At 38.9% G+C, this 26,789-nt stretch overlaps 2 protein-coding genes across 9 annotated transcripts in view; one reads left to right on the top strand and one right to left on the bottom strand.

Moving 5' to 3' along the window:
- EDNRB (endothelin receptor type B) overlaps positions 1 to 22,153 on the top strand; it is a 32,373-nt gene extending 10,220 nt beyond the window's left edge. The window contains exons 3-7 of the mRNA XM_058184712.1: positions 1,835 to 2,036; positions 4,185 to 4,334; positions 6,506 to 6,639; positions 7,895 to 8,003; positions 11,082 to 22,153. Of these exons, the coding sequence (XP_058040695.1) occupies positions 1,835 to 2,036; positions 4,185 to 4,334; positions 6,506 to 6,639; positions 7,895 to 8,003; positions 11,082 to 11,213 (727 nt within the window). The 3' untranslated portion in view covers positions 11,214 to 22,153. The remainder of the gene's footprint in view (positions 1 to 1,834; positions 2,037 to 4,184; positions 4,335 to 6,505; positions 6,640 to 7,894; positions 8,004 to 11,081) is intronic.
- Positions 22,154 to 22,270: 117 nt separating this feature from the next.
- The window catches only part of BIVM (basic, immunoglobulin-like variable motif containing), a 47,012-nt gene continuing 42,493 nt past the window's right edge, over positions 22,271 to 26,789 (bottom strand). For all 8 annotated transcript variants that reach the window (XM_058184704.1, XM_058184707.1, XM_058184705.1 and 5 more), the window contains 2 exons: positions 24,324 to 24,420; positions 22,271 to 23,680 (listed from right to left, as the gene is read on the bottom strand). In XM_058184704.1, the coding sequence (XP_058040687.1) occupies positions 23,387 to 23,680; positions 24,324 to 24,420 (391 nt within the window). In that variant the 3' untranslated portion in view covers positions 22,271 to 23,386. The remainder of the gene's footprint in view (positions 23,681 to 24,323; positions 24,421 to 26,789) is intronic.

Genomic DNA, 26,789 nt, shown 5'->3' with positions numbered 1-26,789 from the left:
TTCCAGGTGTTCCAGGTGCTGAGGGCTGTTCCATCTGTACGGTAAGTGGGAGGGGCAGATATGGCGGAAGCAAGGGGCCGTATCATTTTTTGGGAGCACGTGCTCGCTGTTTAAAAGCGATCACATGCTCCGGCCCCTTAGTCCTTACCCGTTCCCCGGAAGGTCAAGATCCTCAGAGCTTGGGCCTCCGGTTGATGTTGTGCAATGCCCAGTCCGTGGTCAATAAGGCCCCCCTGATCTGCGATCTTATTCAGGGGGAGTCCGCGGACTTTATGGGCATTACGGAGACCTGGTTGGGCACAGAAGGGGGTGTACCCCTGGTCGAACTGTGCCCTCCGGGATTCCGAGCATTCCATCAACTGAGGGCCCAGGGTAGGGGTGGAGGGGTGGCGGTTGTGATGAGGGAAGGTCTGGAGCCGAGAGAGTCCACTGTGCCTCAGATAGCCGGTTGTGAATCCCTCCTTGTGAAGTGGGGCCATAGGAATCAGATGGGTCTATTGATTGCGTACCTGGCTCCTTGCTGCGTGACTACAGCCCTGCCTGAGCTACTGGAGGTGCTTGCCGGAGTGGCGGTTGAGATCCCCAGACTTTTGGTCATGGGGGATTTCAACCTGCCATCGGCCGTCTTGTCATCAACGGTGGTCCAGGAGTTCCAGGCTTCCATGACGGCCTTGGACCTGATTCAAGTAACTGATGGCCCTACACACATTGGGGGGGTCCACAATGGACTTGATTTATATCTCTGGACAGTGGTTTAATGATCTGGTATTAGGAGATTTAGTGACGGAACCTGTGTCATGGTCAGATCATTTTCTCCTCCGCCTAGACTTTCAGACCGCTGCTCACCACCGCAGGGAGACGGAACCAATGCGTTGGTTCCATCCCAGGCGCCTGATGGACCCCGAGAGGTTCCTGACAGAGCTTGGGCCATTCCCTGAGGATCTTGCCCACGGCACGACCGAAGAACTAGTTGCGGCCTGGGAACAGGCCGCGGCTGGGGCTTTGGACCGTGTCGTGCCTTTGCGGCCTCTGACCCGGCGTAGATCTCAATTGGCTCCTTGGTTCTCTGAGGAGCTGAGAGAGATGAAACGCCGGAGAAGACGCCTAGAGAGTACCTGGAGGTCCAGCCGTTTTTCTGCTACTTCAGTAGTAGTGGAAGTTCAAAATTCCATGAATGGAGAATAAAGTACAATTCTTTCCTGCTTCCCGTACCTGAGCACAACCTTAGCATAGGGAAAAACCCACATCCCAAGGGTTTGATGTGGCTTGCATTGTGACATGGTAAAGTTGAACTAAACCTAGATTTAAAAAAAAAAGGAAGAAGCCAAAATTGATGGTCCCTCACATCAGACAAAAAGAGCAAAATGTTACTCCGATATACTATAGCACAGGGGTCTCCAACCTTGGCAACTTTAAGACTTGTGGACTTCAACTCCCAGAATTCCTCAGCCAGCTTTGCTGGCTGAGGGATTCTGGGAGTTGAAGTCCACAAGTCTTAAAGTTGCCAAGGTTGGAGACCCCTGCTATAGCATATACCAGCATGAGCAATGGGCAATCTGCCATCCCACAGATATTTCTGAATTCCATCTGCTGTCATCTTTCACCATTGCCCATGCTGACTAGAGTTCATGGAATGGGAATTCACCAACATCTGAAGAGATACACACCTTCTAACTAATGGTTCTTCCCAAATGATCTCGTTTATTGTTTATTGGCCACATATAATTTAATCAATGGCCCAAAATTATAGCATTTCTGGTGCAAAATATCCAAAGAGCACTACATTAAGAAAAATTCTTCCTTAAACTAACTGGGATCTCTTTTTTATATTTAGGTATCGAGCTGTTGCTTCATGGAGCCGTATCAAAGGAATTGGCGTACCAAAATGGACAGCAATTGAAATTGTTTTGATCTGGGTTGTGTCCTTTGTTTTAGCTATTCCCGAAGCTATAGGCTTTGATGTTGTTACTATATCATACAGAGGGCAGAGGTTGTCTACTTGTTTACTTAGTCACCAAGAATCATCTTTTATGAAGGTAACATGCAGTCATCTATTTCTGTAATTAAATATTAGTGCTGTGTAATGTTTAGGATTTAGTTGCAAATTAGTATTTTGGTTAGTCCTGGAAGAAGACATGACTGTTTTAAATAGTAGGAGGCATATGCTACATTTGGACTTCCATGTGCTTTAAGTCACCGTTTTGGAATCAAATTGAAAACATGTAGTCCCTATTGCCTGAACAGAATTTATTTATTTAAAATGTTTATATTCTTCCGTTCAAATAAGAAAAATGTCTGAAGGGATTCAGAGACGTTAGGACATGTAATAATATATCAATTCCATGAATATGAGTAAATAAGAGAAATTGTGGTTTTTCAAATTTTTAAGTATAACTCTTTTTTTTAATCTTAAAATTTCATTTTAAAAATATAAAATTCAATTTGTTCACTTTGTTTAAAGTAGCCCAATTCTTTCCATTTAAAATTATTAACCTTCCTGTCCCCTCAATATTTTTGGGTTTAAAGAAAGTTTCAAGGTATCCCTCAGAACTTGTGATTATCGTAACTGGGCCTTTATCAAATCCAAAAAAAGACCCAACAAGATCGCCTCCATTACAGACAAAGAAGAGAACAACAAACATAGCAAAGTTGTCATTCCATAGGCGGCAGGGATATCTGAAAAGCTCAGGGGGATTTTCAACCAACACTACAACTACACTTTAAATCCAAGAATAGCCTAAGTCAGAAGCTTTTCCACCCCAAAGATAAAACCCACAGATACAAACTGAGCAAAGTGATATATACAATACAAGGCAGCGAGACATGTGCAGATCTGTATATTGGTGAAAAAAACCAACCACTTCACAAGTGCATGGCACAACATAGGAGATCAAACCCATCAAGACAAGATTCAGTGGTCCATCTGCATTTGAAAGATAAAGATCACTCTTTTGAAGACAGCAAAGACCACATTTTGGATAGAGAGGACCACTGAAAGAGGGATAAAAGAATCCATGTATGTTAGAACTGAATAATCATCCCTGAAAAGAGAAAGAGGAATATGACACTACCTATCTCCAATCTATGATGTAGCCCTTGTAGCAGTTCCAAGAAGATTCCAAGAACCAATTGGATCCTGATTCAGGTGACCCTGAGGGCACAGATAACCCCCAAGTGGCCTCAACAGCTCATAAAGAGTGCTAACAACCACTTCACTGCAAAGAAATACAATCCTTCCACCACCCCCACCATCCTATCAGAACTTATCATTCCATGCCTCCACCATCCAGTCTCAACTGTTAGTATCTATCCTTTCATCTCTGCCCCTTCCCCATCAGAACTGATGAAGCTTCTTGGATGAGAAACTACTTTCTTCTTCTTCATCCCCTCCTCCTCCTTCTCCTCCTCCTCCTCCTCCTCCTTGGAAAAAACAGTTCAGCTGCCTTTTGACAAAAAAAAAAGCACCTTTGGGGCAACTATGACCTGGGTGACTGGTCATAGCTGCCCCAATGACAGACATTCTGCATCAAACAAGTTCCTGGATAGCTCCTTGTCTGAAATGGTATAAGGTCTCCTGCTTGAGCAGCGGGTTGGACTAGAAGATTTCCAAGACCTCTTCCAGCTCTATTCTGATTGAAATATTGATTGATCTCTAGTATTATGTTATTCTGAGTGGTCCAGGATCAAGAAATGGAAAGACTAGTGGAAAGATGCTGATAAAATTCTAAGAGAAAATGATTGCAGAAATAAGAAGGATTCCACTGGTATATCAGGGTGAAAAACTTCCCTCAGGATGACTGGACCTCATTGTTGCTTTGAGTTTCCGATAAGTTCATGGAGCTACATTTTATTGATAGATCTACTTTTCTTCTTAGCACTGATCCAAGGGTGAAATGCTCCTGGTTCGGACTGGATCGGCTGATCCGGTAGCAATGGTGGCGGGTGGTTCGGAGAACTGGTAGAAAAACCCCTGCCCCCCCTCCCAGGGATAGTAAACCAGTTCAGATAGTAAACCGGTAGTTTTACCCGTAGTAAATGGGTTCAGATTTCACCACTGCACTGATCCCTTGGCATTCAGTGTTTTGTCAATTGCTAATTTGCATATATCCTTTACCGCCATTTACAAAACAATATCTTAACACTTCTGATTTTTTTTTCTATTCCCTCCCTCTCCCTTCTCTCAGTTTTACCAGGTAGCTAAAGACTGGTGGATTTTTGGCTTTTATTTCTGTTTGCCACTGTTAATCACTGCTCTTTTCTATACTCTGATGACCTGTGAGATGTTAAGAAAAAAGAGTGGGATGCAGATAGCATTAAATGACCACCTGAAACAGGTAAAAGCAGAAATGAAACCTTTGTCTTATTTGAAAGACAAGGGTATAAACCTAGTATCATGGGTACAGTTTCAAACAAAATGAAAGTTAAAACTTAAACAAAATACGTTTTTAATAAAGTTTCCTTCCCAAATTTCCTATAGAACCATTGCCATTTCCTATAATGATACAAAATAAACAGGCTTGATTTACAGAAGTAAGGTATGAAAACTAAAATAAAATGTGGCAAGGGTAGACAAAGAAGATAGTGAAAAATAGTTGACGGACAGTTTCTTTGCCTTCAATGAAGAACTTAGTGGCATAAGATAGAATAATAGAATCATCTATTGCAAGGTTCTTCCTGTTGAAAACTTCTTCAGCTTCAATCACAACAATACAAGAGCAAACAATAGATTTAAACTTAATGTTAACCGCTTCAATCTTGATTGCAGAAAACATGACTTCTGTAACAGAGTTATTAATGCTTGGAACACATTACCTGACTCTGTGGTCTCTTCTCAAAAACCCAAAATCTTTAACCAAAAACTATCTACTATTGACCTCACCCCATTCCTAAGAGGTCTATAAGGGGCGTGCATAAGAGCACAAACGTGCCTACCGTTCCCTGTCCTATTGTTCCTCTTCATTATATCCAATTAATATAGTTATTATATACTTATGCTCATATGTATGCTTATATATTATATAGTTATTTCATGTGAATGCTTATATATACTGTTATGACAAAAAAATAAAATAAACATTGCTAATTATAAGAGCAGTGAAAAAAAACAATCTGGGAGAGATGAGATGTGTATTCCAACCTACAAATGACAGAAAACCTGTCTATAGGTGACAATTGCTCAGTTAGTCAGGGTGGAAGAAAAGAAGTTTCCGGGCAGTGGGGAGCTGCCATGATTGCTAGAGACAGTGGCCTGAGTAGCATTGGCAGAACAGCTGGTCGGCGCTCCAGCATCAATCCCCCTGCCAGGGGCCGAGGTTTTGAGGTCCTGCACTTCAAAAATAATAAGACCTGCAATAATAAAGCTAAGGCCATATTTTTGGGGTCAAAAGAAAATAAGACCCTGTCTTATTTTTGGGGAAACAGGGTAACTATATATCACGGTAGTATTCTAGGAAGCCTGGAATTACCGAAAGTCTACCCAGCGGGTAGCGGTTACAATTCATTCTTTTTGCTGATTCAGTTAAAATCGCTTTAAGTATATACAAAGGAACAGTGGTGAAAATTTTCCACTTCTTCCCCAACTTTTTCCACTTCTTCCCCAACAAGTTTTAAAAAAACTTATTACACAAATATAATTATTGTATTGAGTTGGGGAAGAAGTGGAAAATTTTCACCACTGTTCCTTTGTATATACTTTCTAGTAGCTTTTCCCACCATGAATTTGGAAGTAGCGTTCCATAGACAGGATGCTGATGTACATGGAGTAGAGAAACTGCCAGGGGTAAATTATGTGAAAGTCTAGTTATTTGGAATGGGCATGTTTAAATCACAGAAACGACATAAGTTCTATGCATGTTGGCTCCTGTTTTACATACTGAAATGTGGACGGACATTGCAAGGAGTTAGATAAGAAGAGTAAAACAAACCTTGTTGTGATTTTAGTATTCATCCTTAAGCATACAGGTAGTCTTTGACTCACGACCACAACTGAGCCCAAAATTTCTGTAGCTAAATGAGACACTTGTGTGAATTTTGCCCCGTTTGATGGCCTTTCTTGCCACATTTGTTAAATGAATCACTTCAGTTGTTAAATTAGTAACACCATTGTTAAGTGAATATTAACATGTTTTCCCCATTTACTGCTTGTTAAAAGGTCGCAAAAAGGGATCACATGCAATTGTCATAAATATGAGTCAGTTGCCAAGGGTCTGGATTTTGATCACAATGAATGCCACAATAATTGTAAGTGTGAAAAACTGTCACAAGTTATCTTTTATCAGATCCATTGTAACTTTGAACGGTCACTAAATGAACTGTTGTAAGTTGAAGACTACTTGTAACAAACCAGAAACCATGAATAGCCATTAATATAGCCAAATATTTATTTACTTTTAGAATAGAATAGAATAGAATTTTTTATTGGCCAAGTGTGATTGGACACACAAGGAATTTGTTTTATTTATTTATTTATTGTTTTATTTCCAATTGTGTGTTTCTTTGCTTTCAGAGACGTGAAGTAGCCAAAACAGTGTTCTGTTTAGTGGTTGTTTTCGCCCTGTGCTGGCTGCCTCTTCATCTCAGTAGCATATTGAAGTTTGCTCTCTATGATCCCCGCAGCCCAAACAGGTGTGATCTTTTCAGGTAAGACTGTTACAGCTTGAAATGATGCTGCAGAGCCAGATTTTGTGCTCTATCAGCAGTATGCAATCACTGCAAACACATGCAGGATTCCTAACGGGACTGAAGTTCTGTCAAAAATAAATTAATTCTGTGTTAAAATCTGACTTTAGAAAAAATATTTTCTCTTAAATCAGGGGTGTCCAAACTTGGCAACTTTAAGACTTGTGGACTTCAACTCCCAGAATTCTGGGAGTTGAAGTCCATAAATCTTAAAGTTGCCAAATTTGGACACCCCAGTCTTAAATCAAAGGAAAATCCTTTAAAATTCAGGACAAAAAAGGTCAGTAAGATCATATTGAATGTCAATAGTTCCATGTGCAACCTCCACGTTTCCTATAGGAGATGTATCTTTATGGTTGTAGCTGGTCTTAAATTCCCATCTGTTCTCCTAAAGAGGACATGATATACTGTATGCTTCCAATAAACTACTATTGCTCACTACTCAATCTGGGACATCATATATACTTGTTAGTATTTCATTCTAGTATTAGTGATCTTGACAATGCTATAAATAACTGTCTGGAAGATATACACAGATGCAATTGATTCCTAGAAGATTCCTGGATAATAATCATAAGGATATAACTTTTTAAATAAGGTTGAGACAGTATAAGTGTAGGAACGCAATGTGCTTTTGCATGAAAGACTGGGAAACCCTTCTCTTCCCTGGATTTCCTTAAAGACCATGGAATGCTTTAAGAACTTTTAGGAATTATGAATCCCCTTACCTATTCAATGCAGGAATACACCTTAGAACCCTCAAGATAGTATCTTCTGCAAGGTAGTTTCTCTAAGTGTTTCCTTTCCATGGAAACTGGTTACATACTGATCCATAAATTTACTTTCACTAACAATGGAATCAGTTTTCTTCCAAACAGGGAGAGTTCAATCAGATGATTACTTAAAAGATAACTCTTTACATTTACTTTTTCTGATGTTGCTTTCCCACAGAAGCAGTTCCTAACAAAACCTTCTCTTTTGCCTGCACATGCAAAAGAGCACAACACTTCACCCATTATCTTACCAATTTTGACCCCTCCCTACTTCTTGTTGTTTTCACAATGCAGTGCTGTGTTTCATGATCAAGGGAGCATTTGGGGTTCCAGAGCTGTTCCCCGCAAAAAACCTACTATATCTGTGTAACAACAATATGTTGCCTTGGTCATCTTGTAATGCTTATTATAATAAACCTTCAATCTTTTGGTTTTGGGTACAGATTGTTGCTGGTGATGAACTACATTGGAATCAATATGGCATCTTTGAATTCCTGCATCAACCCAATTGCTCTCTATTTGGTGAGCAAAAGATTCAAAAACTGCTTTAAGGTAAGATTTGTTTATTAAATCTTATTACAAGTAAAGATGAATGGCATCAGATGAAACCTCTTGCTGAAGAAATTGATTTCTGTTTTTTTAAAAAATGCCCATTTTTCAGTCACAGTAACTAAAAGCAAAAGCTTTATTTCAGAAGAAATGTTCTTTGCAATTAGGCAATCTAGAGAAGTGGATCATTCACCAGAGTGCAACAGTGGATCATAGAGGGTAAGATTAGGGAAAAGTTGCTGTTCCATAGATAATAAATGACAAGCTTCCTTAGATCTGCAGAATTCACATGTATGCCCAATATTTCCAATACCCATTGAAACTTTATGTTCTAAGTTTAAATAATTGTTCTTTTTTTAAAAAATAATTTTTATTAAACAGTTTAAAAACATCACAAAAAACAATACACCATAGTTTACAGGACATTGTCCACAATATTGAAATAAGGATGAAATGGATACAGTGTTTTGTGCTATTGATTGATAATGAGTTTTTATTATTTTAACTGGAAACTGGGATAATTGAGTTTTGTGATTTCCTTGCCTAATGGACAGAGTTTGGCACAAAGATCGAGTTGGCTATGGGTAAGCCAAAGAAAATTGAAGTTTTCAATTCAGGAAGTAGCTTTCTGTAGAGGAGGTAGAGGATGCTAAGAATGAACTTATTTATATCTCAATAGAAAACTAAAATATCCAGAGTTTCATTGAATGAAGCTGGAAAAGAATGAAAGCTAAAAAGGTAGAATAATTTCCTCTTGGATTACCCTCAGCAGAAAATAGAATAAAATAAAAGGAATTTATCAAATCTATTATTTTCTTGTTTGTGCTATTAATCTGACACTTTATTACAAGGCTTGAATATGACAAATTGCTACCCTCTAGTCCTTCCCTAACTGAACAGTATCAACATTTAGAAGCTCAGAGTCACATTTATAATGCCTTTCTGTGTAGAAACACTGGTTTGGATTACAACCAGCCACTAATCTAAATGTGAGCCTTTTTGATTATGAGTCTGTTTACATGGAAAATACAAAAATGTTGTCCAAAAATGACAGACACAGAGTGCAGTAAAACCTCTGAAAAGAGCGTTCCTCAATTCACACACACACACACACACACACACACACACACACACACACACACACACACACACACACACATATATATATATATATATATATATATATATATATATATATATATATATATATATATATGTCTTTGGTTGTTCGGGTTTTCTCCCGTGTAAAATTGGAAGTGTCTTGGCGACGTTTCGACGAAGTCTCATTCGTCATCTTCAGGCTTCAGCTTCGTGCTTCTGGGAGCAATGTGTGATCGCAGCTGTTTCTTCCTTTTAACTGCTAGTGTTGAAGAACGCATTGAAGAACACAAGAACTCATTCAAAAAAGAGGAACCAACTTCTTCCCTGGTCCAACACTTTAAAGTCACAGGACATGATATTGACTTTAAAAAGACCAGAACTATCGCCAAAACTGAACACTTTAACAACAGAATAATCAGAGAAGCCATTGAGATAGAAAAACGCCCACACAGCATGAACAAACGAGATGACACCTCCCGCCTACCAGCCATTTGGAAACCCGCCCTTATTGACAAACGAGTCCCTAACACGAGGAATGACACCAGACCCACACTCACGAGGTCCACACAGGATGTCACCACCGCACATCCACCCAGAAAGCAGACCCAAACCCACACTGATCATGAAGCACGACCAAGGACCAGAAGCCAGACCGCAGCTGCAACATTAGCCATTTCAAACCCCTCCAATCCATACATGCAGCAGACTGACACCCACTATGAAGATGTAGCACGACCACAAAGCCAAACAACAGCTATGCAGCTCACCAGCTCAAATCCCCCTGCAACACAGACTAAACTGAGCACAACCAAGCCCCCACCAACACAGGACACACCCCCAGCCAATCAGAGCACAAAAAAACCCCCATCCAATCAGAGCACAGCCAAGCTCCCACCCAATCAGTTCAAACCCCCACTAGCAGTTAAAAGGAAGAAACAGCTGCGATCACACATTGCTCCCAGAAGCACGGTTGAAGCCTGAAGATGACGAATGAGACTTCGAAACGTCGCCAAGACACTTCCAATTTTACACGGGAGAAAACCCGAACAACCAAAGACCTATATACAAACACCCGTGAAAACCTCAGAAAACAAATATATATATATATATATTGCCATAAAATTTTGTTCTTTTCAGGGCAATACTTTCTTATTTTGGTGAATGTTACTAAATACTACATATTAAAAGATAAAAAACTAACCCAAACTGAAAAAAAGCCCCTAAAAGGATAAAAAGGAAAATTAGAAAGGAAAAATGAAAAAAAAAGAAAAATATAGTGAAGAAAAAGAAATACCTAAAGAAACAACTTCCTCCTTTATCACAAGTATAAACAATATTGACAACTATTGGGAGACCCACAAAAATGACACTCACGGGAATATAGAGTTCATGTAGGACAGGCTATCTGTGTTAAGGGCTGTGAGAAAGTGAAAAACCCTCACGAGAGCTCAGAAGGAGATGTCTCTTGTCTGTCAGGACTGTTGCTGTTCAAAGTTTAAACTTTAAAGTTAAAGTTTAAACGTAGCTGCAAAAAAGATTCTAGAAAGAATATGTATCATCTCTGCTCTTTCATAATCAAATGGTTGTGAAGATTTTTGTAGCTGGACTGGGTGGGTGGGATATTTTTTTATTGCTTGCTTACTGGCTTGACTCCCTTGGAATTTTCAGGTTTTGATTTCTGTGAAAGAACCGGCAAATAATGGTTCTGTATTTTAGAGCAGGGGTCCCTTACCCCCGGTCTGTGGACCGGCACTGGTCCGTGGCATGTCAGCAACTGGGCCGCGCAAACAAGCAAAGCCCCATCTGTGGGATGCAAGCAGCATGTGAAACCACACCCCTTCTGGTTCCTGGAAAAACCTCTCTCCATGGAGCCGGTCCCTGGGGCCCAAAAAATTGGGGGCCACTGTCTTAGAGAGCTGGGCAAATGTATAAATGCATATACAAACAGCCTTTCTAATGGAGAATCCTTCTGCTTTACAGTCGTGCCTTTGTTGCTGGTGTCATTCCAAAGACATACTATCCCTGGAGGAGAAACAGTCCTGCTTAAAGTTCAAAGCAAATGACCACGGATATGACAATTTCCGCTCCAGTAACAAGTACAGCTCATCTTAAGCAAGAAAGCTTGGACTCAGCTATTATGGGATATTGCCAGGCTGTAAAGACAAGGACAGTTAAGCTGAAGACAACGGATTCTGCATAGTAGAGGAAATTGAGCTATCTGGGAAGGAAGTTTGAGATTTTCACAGAAATCTAAATATTTACTGAGCACACTAACATCTTAACCATGCCCAATGTTCCTAATCATTTGAGTCAATGTTGCTGGGTTGGGGGGTTGGGGAGGAACTACAGTTGTTTAAGCACTTAAATACTTCAAAACAGTAATTGCCAAATCATTCTCAAATCCTGTGCATGAAATAATTGTATTCACCAAGGAGCCCAATTAATAATTCTTAATATAGAATTGTATGATGATTATGTTTCGGGCAATACCATCCATCTCTATTATTTTAAAAACAAGTTTTACTTGCCTGTAAAATTCATAGGTAAGTATGTAAGTGTAAAATTTTATTCCACCTGAAATGTGCAGTTTGTAGCATGGTGCATCCAGGACATGGATCGTGCTGGTATAAAATAGAATCAGTAAGAATTTTTCCCATAGTAATGAAGGAACTTAAGGAGTCACAATCAGTCTTAAAGCAATTTAATTTTTTTTAAGTAAACTTTTCATCTGGAGTGATAAATGAACTTTTTAAAGGCTGAAAAAATGGCCATCAGCCATTAATATCTGGGACATCTCCAGCTCTACTTAAGGTTTTAGGGATAATCTTGCATGCTTGTGATCCCCAATGGTGTACATAGTCCTTCTGGAAGTCATCAAAGACCCAGGACTGGCTTCTAGCCCTACTTTAAACAAGCAGTACTCTTTGGCATGGTGTGTCACAAGCTGTGGAGGACCAAGCAATGAAGAAAACAGGCAGCATTAGTATGACATGAGTGCAACACATGATACAGCTTTAAAATTAATATAGTATGAATATCAGGCTTTTATTTTGTTCTTTCTGGGGAAAAGTATTTCTAAATCTTATAGGAAATGTGTGCATAAAGTTCTAGAAGCAGGAAAGGCAATAGAATAAGTTTTTAGTCCTCTACTGACTTACTTTGCCCTTTCCCAGGGCTGGTCAAACTGATCTAACAATGCAAAATAATAACCAGTGGTGTAAAATTAAAACATTTGAGCAAACATGCTTAATTTATACAAAATACAGATTTTTTCTCTCATCACATTTAAACAGCTGGCACACAGAATTTCATTCTCTCCGCCCCCCCCCCTTTTAAACTAGGTAGTGTTACTGCGATTTCAAATCTTTGTTCCCCTGATACAGAGAAATACAAAGCTCTCTTTCTGTAGATTTTTAACACTGCATTGCTGTTTCAATGGCAGACCAAGCACATCTGTCACAGGAATTAACTACCATCAGTATTAGTCTGAGTTATATGTAGAAACCTGGACGGACTTGCATTCAAAAGGAAAGCAGGGATCCCCCTCTATTATTTCTTCCTCTTCTTCCTCTAAATCTGTCTTGAGAAGGCAATAAGAGATTCCCTACTTTTTTGGGTCCTCCTGATCTTTTAAACTGGCTATAGATCTGGTAATATATCCCCAGTAGTGGTATTCACTTACCTTCACTACTGGTTCACAAATGTGAGTGCGCGTGCCACTTCTGCGCATACGCAGAGCATCTGTGATGATGTCCGGGTAGGTGGGCGGAGCCTCCCACCACTGCCGCTACTGGTTCGCCTGAACTGGGTAGAACCGGCTCAATACCACCACTGTATATCCTTCACTTTTCCTTATAGGACATTTAATTGCATCTGTGTAAATATTCCATTAAGCCATAATGAGAACTATAATAATAAACAGTAAAATCTGGGCTGGTCCCAATGTTGATACCATTCATTAGTCAGAGAGGTAAATACAGTGGTATTCTGCTCCACAAATAGTGGAGTTTTTGTATTAATACTTCTAGTTAACCCAGACATAAACTTAGTATTAAATAATATTGTTTTAAGTTATCAAAGAGGCTGTATAATAACCACGCCAACCTGTTGTCCTGCAGTCCAGAAAATCTAGAAGAGAATAGATTATTGAAGGCTTCCCTAAAGCAGGGGTCTCCAACCTTGGCAACTTTAAAACTTGTAGACTTCAACTCCCAGAGCCAGCTTTGCTTGCTGAGGAACTCTGGGAGTTGAAGTCCACGAGTCTTAAAGTTGCCAAGGTTGGAGATCCTTGCCCTAAAGGGTCTTCAAGTTAACATTGTGGCAGGATCCACTATCATTAATGAACCTGGCAGAGTGAGGTATCACTCGGAGGATTCTATTTGGAGTCTACTTGAGGATAGCCAATTCTTTCTTTCATGAAGAAACAAAAAGATTATGACTTCCTATTCAGACACAAAATGTCTTGGACCAGTCTCATACTTTGCATGGAAAAGTGAAAATAGGTCAATTAATTTTTTTGTTTTTTTAAATGCATTTGCTCATACCTCAGTTTTTGAGATTAGATACCTGCATGGTAGGATTTACTTCTAAATAAACAAACATAGATTTGCATTGTGAGGGTAAGTTCATCTGGAGTTTCTCCATCTACCAGAAGATGCTCCTAAAGCTGATCTTTTCCTGCAAGGGGTTACATTGTTGTAGCATCAGCCACTTCACTTGGACCCCATTACAAAGTGGCAAAACGTGACAAGCTTATTGTCTTCTGGTTACATACGATTATTTTCAAAAGTTCTGTTTTACATATTAATTCACTGGTGCATAACCTTGGGCCCTCTAGCTGTTTTAGTCGATTAAGTCCTTGACCCAGTGGTGGGTTTCAAAATTTTTTACTATCAGTTCTGTGGGTGTGGCTTGGTGGGTGTGGCATGGCTTATTGGGCATGTCAGGGAAAGGATACTGTAAAATCTCTATTCCCTCCCCAATCCAGGGGAAAGTTACTGCAAAATCCCCATTTCCTCCCGAATAGTTGGAACTTGGGAGGCAGAGAATAGAATAGAATAGATATAGAATAGCCAGTCAGAATTTTTACTACCAGTTCCCCGAACTACTCAAAATTTCCACTACCGGTTCTCCGGAACTGGTCAGAACCTGCTGAAACCCACCTCTGCCTTGATCCAAGTCTTAACTAATCAAATTATCTAATAAGTGATTATATAGTAAGTTTTAGTTTTGATCAAAACTGTTACATGAAATGGTAAAGCTAAAAATAAACGGGCAAAGTTCTTAGGTGTCATTTAGACAACAGGAAGTCATGTTCTCAAACTTTGAGATGAAAGTATTTATACAGGCAGTAAAGTTGGTGTTGATCCTGTGCTGAACACTGACAATTATTCAGTACTTTTAATTTCCATTAATCTGTTCAGTATTACTGCTATTGTTTATAGCGTTACAGTACTGTACACATATCATTGTAGTTCTTTTTATAATGTAGATTGTATTTCTGAGCTGCATTTTTACAGTGTGTTGCTGTATTTTTACAATGCACTACGTTATGGTTCAAATGTGTTAAAACATTATTGTGTAGAAAACAATTTTTGTAGTTTGTAACTTGTGATTATCCAGTGCAGAGGTTTTACACATTTCCTTTTATGTAAGAATTTGGCTAAATATGAAATAGAATTTAGTTAGGCTTATATAGCAGAACCAGAGGATTTGTGTTCCCTAATTTTAGTCACTTGTTCATACTAAATATATATGTATATACTTCATATTTTAATAGCATATGTCTTTACTTTTATATAACGAAAACTTTGTAGCAATATGAAGTATGAGATTCAGATAACAATAGAATGTGTGTGTAGAAATTGGAATTTCTAGATTTTTTAGGTTTTTTTAGTTTGCCTTATTTTTATAAATAAACTAGATGATCTATAATTCTCTTTTTAAAGAACTCTTTTATACAGAATTTCCCCTTTCTCTACAACTGCACCCCTAGTTGTACAATGTCCAACTGCTGTAGATAGAGAAGGGATCCAATCTGTGTGGGAAGAAATTAAATTTTTCACTTCCACATCTACATTTTAGCTTCTATAATTACTAATTTCATTATTCAGTGTAACAGATTCAGTATAATTGCCAATACTATCTTTAGTTAAATCAGGTGAGAGGAATCATATAAAGATGAATCGCTCCAGACTATCCAGTATTATTTTTTTAAAAATTGAAGAGTTGTTCTTTTTTATAGTATTCCCTGTAACATTGTTTGAACCTTTTGACATCTCATAGGCATCTTGATGAACTTCTTTAGAAAAATTACCTGTTTGCATCAATGGAGGAAAAATATCCATAAAGAATTTGACAGGGATACAGCTGATTGTTGATACAAACATTGGTTTAACATGTTAAACAGATGTTAAATCCTTTCGCAGGCCATGACATAATTCCATCTCAAATATTTTGTGCAATTTATGACAAATAGGGAGAAGAACCACTGCTGATTCCAAGCATGACAACTTAGCAAGCAATAGGGGTAGCACAGCTGGATTTCAACTAGAGACAACCATTTTATAACAGAAGAGTTTTTTAATCTCTTTGTTTATCTCTTACTCAAAATGCTTCAGTTCAAATACATAATGTGTAGCATGCAAATAATATTGCTACATATTTCTATGGAGATTCTCAGTCATCCAGGTCATGGTTGTCCCAAAGGTGCTTTTTCAAGAGGCAACTGGACTTTCTGGTTTTTCTTTGAAGACGTTTCGCTTCCAGTCAGAGCTGAAGAAGCTTTTTGGATAAGAAGCAAAATGTCTTAAAAAAAACAACCCAGAAAGTCCAGGTGCCTCTTGAAAAAGCACCTTTTGGACAATATTGTTGCATAGTTATTGCAGTGCTGAGAGATTGCCACATATGGTTTTATCTTAAATAACTTGAAACATAACTGAATTGGAGCAAAAGCTGGTGTAGGGTTGCTGCTGCTGGGTAGAGTAACCAAGGATTCAAGATTTTCAAGGAACAGGGATTGCGTAGTTTTCATCCAGCTTCTCTCTGGAGTTTAACCCCAAATTAATAGGCAGAAAGCAAACATGAGATAGTTTAATCACTCACAAATTTCCTCTCAAGACAATCTTAGAACAGAGTGACAGAATTGGAAGGGACCCTGGAGGTCTCCCGCTTAGGCAGGAAAGCTACACCACTTCAGACAAATGGTTATCCAGCATCTTCTTAAAAACGTCCAGTGTTGGAGCATTCACAACTTCTGGAGGCAAGTTGTTCCACTGATTAATTGTTCTAACTGTCAGGAAATTTCTCCTTAGTTCTAAGTTGCTTTTCTCCTTGATTAGTTTCCACCCATTCCTTCTTGTTCTACACTCAGGTGCTTTGGAGAACAGCCTGACTCCCTCTTCTTTGTGGCAACCCCTGAGTTATTGGAACCCTGCTATCATGTCACCCCAATCCTTTTTTTCCATTAAACTAGCCATGCCCAGTTCCTGCAACCGTTCTTCATATGTTTTAGCCTCCAGTCCCCTAATCGTCTTTGCTGTTCTTCTCTGCACTCTTTCTAGAGTCTCAGCATCTTTTTTACATCGTGGTGACCAAAACTGGCTTTCTGCTGGCTTTCCTTTCCTCACTGGGTTGGGGGAAGGTATGTTTGCTGATATTGTCTTTTCCAAGATAATGACTGTTTCTTGCAGCAGCTTCAAGCATTTTGCACATGAATCTGCAGTCAAGGAGAAGGGAAAGGCTTATATCAGGAATGTTGATTCAGGAGTCTGTTCCTGCTATCTGGTCTTTGGAATCTGGCCTCTGCATCAGTCACTATCAGTCACTAGGCAAAGGATGAGACATCTTCATTCCCTAGCAGAGAGTGCTTTAAAAAGCAAACAGGAAACTCAGCACACAGGCATCAAACTCAAATTTCTACTCCCTGTGATTTCCTTTCTCTACATGAGCAGAATTTCTCAGATGTCCCCGTCCTCACTTTACTGGAAAAGCAGGATCAAAACCATAGAGTGTGGGAAAAGGATTTTTATCAATCAGAAGAGAGCTGGAAGGGTCCTTGGAGGTCTTCTAGTCCAACCCCCTGCTTTTTCCTTTTATATGCCTTCTAGGAAGTTTTCATCCTTGGTTTTGTGCATTTCTAAAGAGATGTAGTGATCTTTGATATATAATGCAACTCCAGCTCCTGTTTTGTTAGGTCTCTTTCTTTTGAATAGTTTGTATCCTTCCATCAATACATTCCAGTCATGAGTTTCATCCCGCCAAATTTCGGTAATGGCAACTATATCAAACTCCAAATGCATCATCTTTTAAAAAATAAAATAAAATAAATGCTGGGAAGTAAAAGTGAGGAATACCATACGTGGCTTGCAAATCTCCTGTTGCAGCAGGAAATGTAGAAATACTAATTCAAATAAATGTCATACTTGCAACATGCTAGTTTCTTGTTGCACAGGATGAAACCTAGTCATGTGAAGAGCCTGATCTAATTGCTAAGCTACTGGGAATACTATTGAAGCTGAAAGAACAATTAATCAGCAGAACAACTTGCCTCCAGAAGTTGTAAATGCTCCAACACTGGAAGTTTTTAAGGCGTTGAATAACCGTTTGCCTGAAGTGGTGTAGGGTTTCCTGCTTAAGCAGAGGGTTGGACTAGAAGACCTCCAAGGTCTCTTCCAACTCTGTTATTCTACAGCATATAAATATAATGAGAAAGTGCTGATGGTTCCACCATGTGGCTAATGTAGTAATAATGCTAACTGCATTGGTAATGGAGAATTCCCTGACTTATAAAATACAGGTAGTCCTCGATTTACAAGAGTTCATTTAGTGACCGTTCGAAGTTACAACAGCACTGAGAAAAGTGGCTTATGGCCATTTTTCACACTTACGACCGTTGCAGCATCCCCATGGTCACGTGATTTACATTTGGATGCTTGACAACTGGTTCATATTTATGACGGTTACCGTATCCGCAGGTCACGGGATCACCTTTTGCAATCTTCTGACAGCAGAAACAATGGGGAAACCAGATTCACTTAACAACCGTGTTAGTAACTTAACCACTGCAACGATTCGCTTACCAAATGTGGCAAGAAAAGTCGTAAAATAGACATAAACATAAATTTTGGGCACAATTGTGGTCATAAGTTGAGGACTACCTGCTGGGAGGGATGAATTTGTTGATCTGCCCTCCCCTCAATTAAAGCTAAACTCTCCCTCTGCTCTCCTGGACTGCAAGCTGAAATGTAGAGGAACCAAGCCAACCAGGAGAGAAAATTTGTCTGCAGCTTTTCCCCCTGAAGTTTTTAATAAAAGAGTTCCATGCGCTCCATGGCTTAGGGCCCGGGTACTTACGGGACCGCCTGCTGTTACCTTATGCCTCCCATCGACCCGTGCGCTCTCACAGAGAGGGTTTTCTCAGGGTGCCGTCCGCCAAGCAATGCCGGCTGGCGGCCCCCAGGGGAAGGGCCTTCTCTGTTGGAGCACCTACTCTCTGGAACGACCTTCCCCCCGGTTTGCGCCAAATATCTGACCTTTGGACCTTTCATCGGGAATTAAAAACTCATTTATTCATTCAAGCGGGACTGGACTGATTTTTTAGATTTTTTAAATTTCTTTTAAATTTTAAATTTTTAAATCTTCTGTAATTTTATATGGGGTATTTTAGGTTGGTCAATTTGACGGTTTTAATTCGGCCACTATTGAATAGGTATTTTAAATTGATTTTTAACTTTGTACACTTATTGCTTTTTATCTTGGCTGTACACCGCCCTGAGTCCTTTGGGAGAAGGGCGGTATAAAAGTTTAATTAATAAATAAATAATAATAAATAATAAATAAGAGTTGTGCCACAAAACGGAGGAAGCTGAGTTTTTGCAAGATGTCTATCTCACTACCTGTAGAGTCCAAGTAGGACTTAAAAGACTAGACCAGGGTTAGTCAACCTTTTTATACCTACCGCCCACTTTTGTATCTCTGTTAGTAGTAAAATTTTCTAACTGTCCACCGGTTCCACAGTAATGCGCCCTGTATCGTCGTCTGCGCATGTCTCTCGTGCATCGTGGATTGGGTTGGGGGGGTGTCGGCTACCAGCTCTGCTTGTCTGTTACAGCTGGGTGGTGTGGGGGGAGATGCGTGAGCTATTCTGGGACGAGGCTCTTTCGTTTGCGGTCACACTATAGCACCATTTAGTTTCACTTACGTAACATGAACTAAACTTATGCGCGGGCGATACAAATAGTATATTTTCAGAAATTTAAATTGTCACGAGGAATTTTATGAAAACCTAATGAAAATGTTTTTAAATAATGCTATGAAATTTTTTTTAAAAGTCAATTAAATTTAAAAAAAGGAAAGTGCTTCAGTATTGGACAAAACCCCTACCGCCCACCATGAAAGCTGGAACGCCCACTAGTGGGCGGTAGGGACCAGGTTGACTACCACTGGACTAGACCGTAGACTGCCTTCTACAGGCAGTCAGACAGACAGCTAAAGTTTGCAAAGACCCAGCCTCCTCCATTTTCTAGCACGAATTTTAGAAATGACTTTTTTTTTCTTACTTAATAAATAAAAATAGATAAAAAGATAAAAGTAAAAAGCTGCAGAAGGATTTTCTTTCCTTGTTGGCTTGGTTCTTCTACTCTTCAGCCTGGAGTCAAGAAAAGATTTTTAAAGGGGTATTGGGTTTAGCTTTAGCACCTAATTGGGATATGGGGGAGGGTTTCTAAGGGAAGATCAAGTCCATCCCTCCCAACTTTCTTTTTAATTGAAGTAATATACATTTAAAAAATTAGTGTCTTCTCATAAAATCTTGATTTGAATATATATGTATGCAGTTTCCATTTCATAGAATTTAACAATCCAGCGTTTTCCCTTGAGACTCAACACATTTTAACACATTATGCAAAGACTCGGCACAATTGAGAAGTCCATAAAGCTCGGAAAGATGGAAGGATAAGAGAAGGATGGCCAGTATCAAGGTGAATGGGCTTGATCACAGCAGCAATTGGAAGAACTGAAGGACTAGATTGGGGACAGATCACCCTGGAAGTCTATATGGTTGTTAAGAACTGATTCTGACTTGATGACACATATTGTTTTTATTAATACCCAGCAAAAATCTATCAAAACAACTATGATTTCCTGCTCTTGAGCAAAGTTATTGTCCATCGAACCCACCAAACTGCAGTGAATGTCTATGGAGATTCTCAGTAATCCAGGTCATGGAAAGAAGCACCTTTGGGACAAACTGCAGTGAAGTATTTGATTTAGTTTAAAGTCAAATCCAGTGCATTCTTCTCCTATCCAACAATATAAAAGTTCATTGAATGGCATTAGTATTTGAGTTATATCTCACTTTTCATTCAAAATTCAAAAGAACCATGTGCAGATTTGTACGCTGGGGAAACAAAACCACCACTTCATAAACGCATGGCACAACATAGGAAAACAAACACATCAGGCCTAGATTCAGCAGTCCATCTGCATTTAAAAGACACAGGCCACTCTTTTCAAGATAGCAAAGTCCACATTTTGGACGGAGAGGACTGCTGGTTTGAAAGAGGGGTTAAAGAGGCCATCTATGTCAAAATTGAACAGAGGGGGAGGGATATAATATCATCTATATCCAGTCTGCAACACAATCCTTTCAACAGTTCCATGAAGGCTTCACACCCATTTGCACCACTCAGGTGACCCTGATGATAGATAAACCTCCAGGTGACCTTAACGACCTGCTAAAAGAATGCAAATGACCAGCTGTCTGCAAGGAGTATAAATAAATTCCATTCCCCACCATCCAGTTAGAGCTGAAGAAGCTTCTTGGATGAGAAGTGAAATGTCTTCAAAGAAAAAACAGAACGTCCAGCTGCCTCTTGAAAAAGCACCTTTGGGACAACCATAACCTGGATGACTGAGAATCTCCATAGACACTTCCATTCAAAAGTTCAAAGCAAGACACATGGCACTCTTTTCTCCACAAAAACCACATGATGGAGTTTGAACCAAAGGGATCAGTCCAAAAACATCCAGGGAATTTTCATGGCTGACAGCAGACTTGAACCTGGGTCTTTTAAAAGCCAGTTCAATATTTAAATGTAATGCATTCACAGTAACAAGTATGCTCCTGAGACCCAAGAGTTCTATCCCCTTATCCTTATTAGGGAAACAGTTGCCAGAATAACTGGCAGAGGCAACTTTTGAACTGGTAAGCAGAAGGCAATTTCCCATGGCCCTCCCGGTTTGGTCAGTCCTTTCATTCTTCTATCAAAGGGTTAAGCAAGCCTATCTTATTGACACTTATGCAGGACCAAGAATCTTGTGGCCTTCTACAAGGGGCCACTAGTGATTCTCCATCTCTGATGCAAAAGATGTGCCAGGCTGTGGCTGAGGAGGGACACAACGCTGAAGCGTTTTTATCATAAAAATATGTGGGTTCAATTAGAAATGACTAAAGTCTCAGATGAATACTGTCAGCGATCAAATATTATTTTCCTCCTTCACGCAAGCTATGGGAATGATTTGCTCAGGCGTAAACCTTCGTTCCAAGAATATGATCCACTGATCTTACTTATATTCTGCATTGAAGAGGTTTATCTTTAGCTTAATCCATTGTGCTAGGAGGAAAATGACACCATTCCCAAATCTGAATGAGTCAATCGTTGTATAACTGGAAGAATTAATCAAGAACACACATATGTTTTTCTACCTCTTTTGTGCCAATCTTCACGCAATTATCCTTCTAAATAAATGTAGAATAAAGGAGGATATAAAATTATTTCTGCTTTTGAACTCATGCTACAGATTACAAGACTGTTGTATGTTTTCCTGTTGCTATAGGGACATCTCATGAAATGTTAGAAATGAATAGGATAATCAAAACAGTTTGTTGGCAAATACACACAAAACCAGGGGTTTTTTAGTTCATGTTTTTGGGAAATAGAAAATTCTGATCTATGATTGAAATAAATCAGAAATGATTGATAATGTTTTTCTCATTCCACAGGCAAAATCTTACAGAGGGATATGAACAACTGATTTTTAGTGCCAAGTTTCTAAAAGCATAGATAAAAGTTTATCCAAAACTTGGATAAAATAATCCTACATTTTTATTGTTTCCAGTTTTGCATATCCAAAAGTCAAACACACACATTTAAAGAACAAGCAGATAATCAATGGATAAAGACTGTTTTTATTAAAATGGTTTTTCCATGAGAACCGATGTTATACTTCCAAATAAAACTATTTGATATGATCATTTGAAAAAAGTAGTTACAAAGAGTGCTCTGAAGAGGTATATTGCTGTGGCTGCCAGTTTATTTGGGCACTTAAAACATCTTCCTCAACAATCAAACGAAGTTGTGAAGTGAAAGAGAATTCAAATATTACAAGAAATCACTGTAGCCCACCACAGAAAGTTTTGGTATTTACTGGATAACCATATGAAATGAGTGTGAGAGGTTTTTTTAAAAGAAGCCAACCAACTGAGAACGGAATTCAGGTCACACAAAAAGGACATGACTGGCAGTGGTGGTTTATGTTTATACTAGACCAGGGGTCTGCAAACTTGGCTCTTTTGTGGACTTCAACTCCCAGAGTTCCTCAGCCAGCAAAGCCACAAGTCTTAAAAGTGCCAAGTTTGCAGACCCCTATACTAGACCAATTCTAAAAGAAACAGATAGTTACTTATCTTTCCTTAGGTTTCTTGCCTACTAACTACGAACTGCCAACTCAAACAACTTAAACTGTATAGAGCAATAATTCCATTGATCAACAGACCATCAATTAATTATATATTGACATTTAGTGTTTTGTCAGTTCTGAATTGTACCACAATTTATTGCATTTTTTGAAAATACTTAGAAGCAAATATATTTTATACATTTGTCATCATTATATAGTTTGCAATTAATAAATACTTTTGGAAGGTAATAATCTCATGCTTTATCTATAATCTGTATCACATAATAATGAACTTTCCTGCCCACAAATGAATTTGATCTACTTCTGTTCTGATTTCATAGTCTGAAACATGAATCAATTAGCCATTATACTAGATTGCCCATAACTGGTATTCTGTGCTTATCTTTTAACTGACATTTCTTGTTATTCCCAATATGTAACAATTACAATGCATTAGTATTATATACCAATTACATACTGAAATAACAAACATTCCTAAGAATTTTGTATGAAATTTCCCTACATTCCTGTTTCTGTGCATAATAAGTTATTTACCATGCTTTAGGAATGTATTACAGTAGCACAGATGAAAAAAACATTCCTTTTTAGTCTTTCCCATCACAGTTGGCGTAACGTTGAAGGCCACTATTCCGCCTTTCATGAAGATGAGACAGCTTCCTCCAGACAGAAGCTTGATGGAAGTTAGCACTGAATGATCTCCCAAGGCGTCCATGTTGCTTCTTGGAGATGTTGTCTTCACTCTCAGATTTGGCTAAGCCCTGAGTTGGAGATGGAGGCTGTAGTTCTTGCTGAACATTTCCAAGTGGAAAGTTCCAAGGTCCAAACCGATGCCAATTAAACCGCTGAAGAGCAATGATACAATGTAGATTCCCTCCTACCTAAAATGTATACAATGTTTGTTAAAATAACTCTCTCGATATATTAAGTAAGAGCTAAGTTCGCTATCCTTTTGAATTTATGCTTTCTTTGCATTTTGCACCGGTTAGAATTCTTTACTGAATGTAATCTGTGGTTACAATAAAACTGAAGAAGTGAATTGAAGAAGTGGTGAAACATTTTCAAGGAAAAGAAACAAAACCCAAAGAAAGCCCAGTTGCCTTTTGAAAAAGGATGTTGGGACAAACGTGACCTGGATGATTGAGAACTTCCATAGACAGCTACAATAACAATTTATTCTATGTTAACATTATTTTAATTAGCAGGCTTACATGCAATTCCCCATGCTGCCTTTCAATAGACAAGCTCAGTGTCTTAGCCACTAAGCCACCATGTCCCTCTTTTGTATAATTAGATCACAACAATTGATTCTTGCTGTGCTCAAAAGAACAGGACACGCTAGTTTGAAACAGAGGAAGTGGCAGACTAATGAAGCCATGTCTGTTTTTAGCAAGTTGGAAACATATTTTGTGAATGCAAAGTAATCGTCTCATAATTACTATAATGAGAGTGTATCTAAATGTGCTTTATGAATGCTAACTCAGAACAAACATGCAGCTCTGCTTTTGTACGAAGCATTCTTACCTTCTTTGTCTTCCGATATTGAAGACCCCTTTCCAAGTGCCTAATATCTAAGTATTCAGGATTCTGAGTGTTTAAATCTGTTACAATGTCTGCCCACCTAACAGTAAAAGGGAAAGGAGTTCACAAATGCAATAAAAAACTGGAATATTGTGCTTATTAGATAATCCTAGGTAGTAACAAAAAATTATACTTAAGTAAACTAATCTGTACAATATGTAGCAAATATTGACACCTTTTCTGAAATGATAGCCAGGGATTCTAGCTCTTTGATTCATTTATTATTAACACCATTTTACTATCCCCCTCTCTCTTTTTTTTACGATTTTCTTATTTTAGCTTTATATATGAAAAGCACGGGAAAGATTAATATGGACACCTAACTTGAAGAAGTTCGAAAGCCTCCAAAGAGATGCAAATGCTTCCATTCCTATATTACCAACAAATATACTTTTGATTTTGGTAGGACTCCAAAACGTTCATTCTCAAAGATCTTATAGGCCAGGCAGATTTATAAGCAAGGATTTGATTTTTTAGAAGCCTGATTTAAAGTCATATAGTTTACAAGTGAAATTTGTTTCTGAGCTGTCCTCAGAAACGGAATGGCAATCTGTGATGTTAACTGTGGGTCTCGTATTTCACATAATAGCTGCAATCGATAAATATTCTACTGGACCAGTAAATATTTTTTTCTGGATCAGTTGATGATTTTAACTATGTCTTATAAGCAGCCATATGGATACTCAGTGGTGAAATCTAATTTTTTTTCCTACCAGTTCTGTGGGTTGGTGGGTGGGGCTTGGTGGTAGTGGTGTCATGTGACTGGGTGGGCGTGGCTATGTGACTGGGGGATCAAAAGACAGAAATTCACTAACAATGTCCTGCTGGAGCAGGGTTGGACTAGATGACCTTCAGGTCCCTTCTAGCCCTGGATTATCCTCTGAAGCTACGTCTAGTGCCAGGTTTGTAGTCCTTCCTTCCTCTCCTTTTCCCTCCCTCCCTCCTTCCTTTCTTTCCTTTTCTTTCCTTTCTTCCTGCCTTTCTCTCTCTCTCGCTCTCTCTCAACCCCCCACCATTTTTTGCCTAGGAGGCTTCAGCTTTTTTACCTTTTAAAAAATGCTTTTAAAAGTAAAAAAAAAAAAGCCTCTGACGATGAGGCACCCCAACCGGGATCGTCAGAGCCTTGTTTTAACCCTTTAAAAGCATTTTTTACAACCTCTTCGGCTGAAGAGGCTATTTTAAAAATGCTTTTAAAAGTAAAAAAAAAGGCTCTGATGATCGCGTGGCTCAGCAGGGTATTGGGGGGGGGGGGAGGAATTCTTCGAACCACCCACCGCCATTGCTACCAGGTTGGCCAATCTGGTCCGAACCGGGAGCATTTGACTCTTGTGGATATCTGGCCCTTAAGTAAATTTTAAGGGCAATGTTGCCAAGGACATTTTATAAATAGATCCTTATTAATACTGCCGTTTCATTCAGTGGCAGCTAGCAAATATGTTACCTAAACAAAAAAGGCAAATGTTTATCTGGTCTAGCTAGCCTCCTGCCCAGTTTAGGAATCTACCATTCCAGACAAAGAACTGTCTAGTCATTTCTTGAAAAATCTAGCGGTGGAGCATTCATGACTTCAGGAGGCAGATTGATCCACTGCTTAATAGCTCTTAAGAGCCAGGAAATTATTAAGTTAAATTTCCACCCGTTGGCATTATGTAGGTATGTATTTATTTTATTGTACGTGGCCTCCATCTCAAATGCAAGACTCTGGGTGGTTTATTTTTGGTTGTGATGAAGAATATATCCATACTCTACCCAGTGACATTCCTTCACGTATTGGAAGAATTATACCATGTGTCCTCTCAATCATCACTTCTTTAGGTTAAATATACTAAGTTTCTTTAACTGCTCTTCATAGGATTGGCCCCAGATCTCTCATACGGTCACCTTTCTCTGCATTCTTTCCATTTCCTCAAAAATATATATATATTTTTATTGTGATCAAAATGTGACATACTAAACCATCTATTTTCTACTTGTGCATCTGTTTTTTCCTGTTTGAATTCCAAACTTTACATTACTCACCATTATTTTGTTGGATAGGGCCAAATATTCAAGTCTATCAAGATTCTTTCAAAGCTTCAACCTGTTTTCTGGAGTGTTAGCAATCTCTAAATTTTAATAGCATCTCTTTTATTCCCTTATCTAAGTTATTTATGAAGGCATTGAAGAATACTGGGTCCAGGATACTCCACTGTGAACCTACCTCCCATATAGAAGCAAACCAATTAAGGACCATGCATTGACTATTATTTGTTCAGCCAACTGTCAATCTATCCAACAGCTGGACCATCCATCCCACAATGATCTGATTTATCAAGAATGGGCTATGGATTACTTTCTGAAGTTTTTATATGTCTATAAATGGTCCCAGTTAATGTCATTAATATTAATAATGCAAATCTGGCAACTGAG

This window comes from Ahaetulla prasina, chromosome 5 (genome assembly GCF_028640845.1).
Source record: "Ahaetulla prasina isolate Xishuangbanna chromosome 5, ASM2864084v1, whole genome shotgun sequence".
NCBI lineage: Eukaryota > Metazoa > Chordata > Lepidosauria > Squamata > Colubridae > Ahaetulla > Ahaetulla prasina.
The sequence above is the reverse complement of the archived record's forward strand: the minus strand, read 5'-3'. Positions and strand labels throughout refer to the sequence as shown.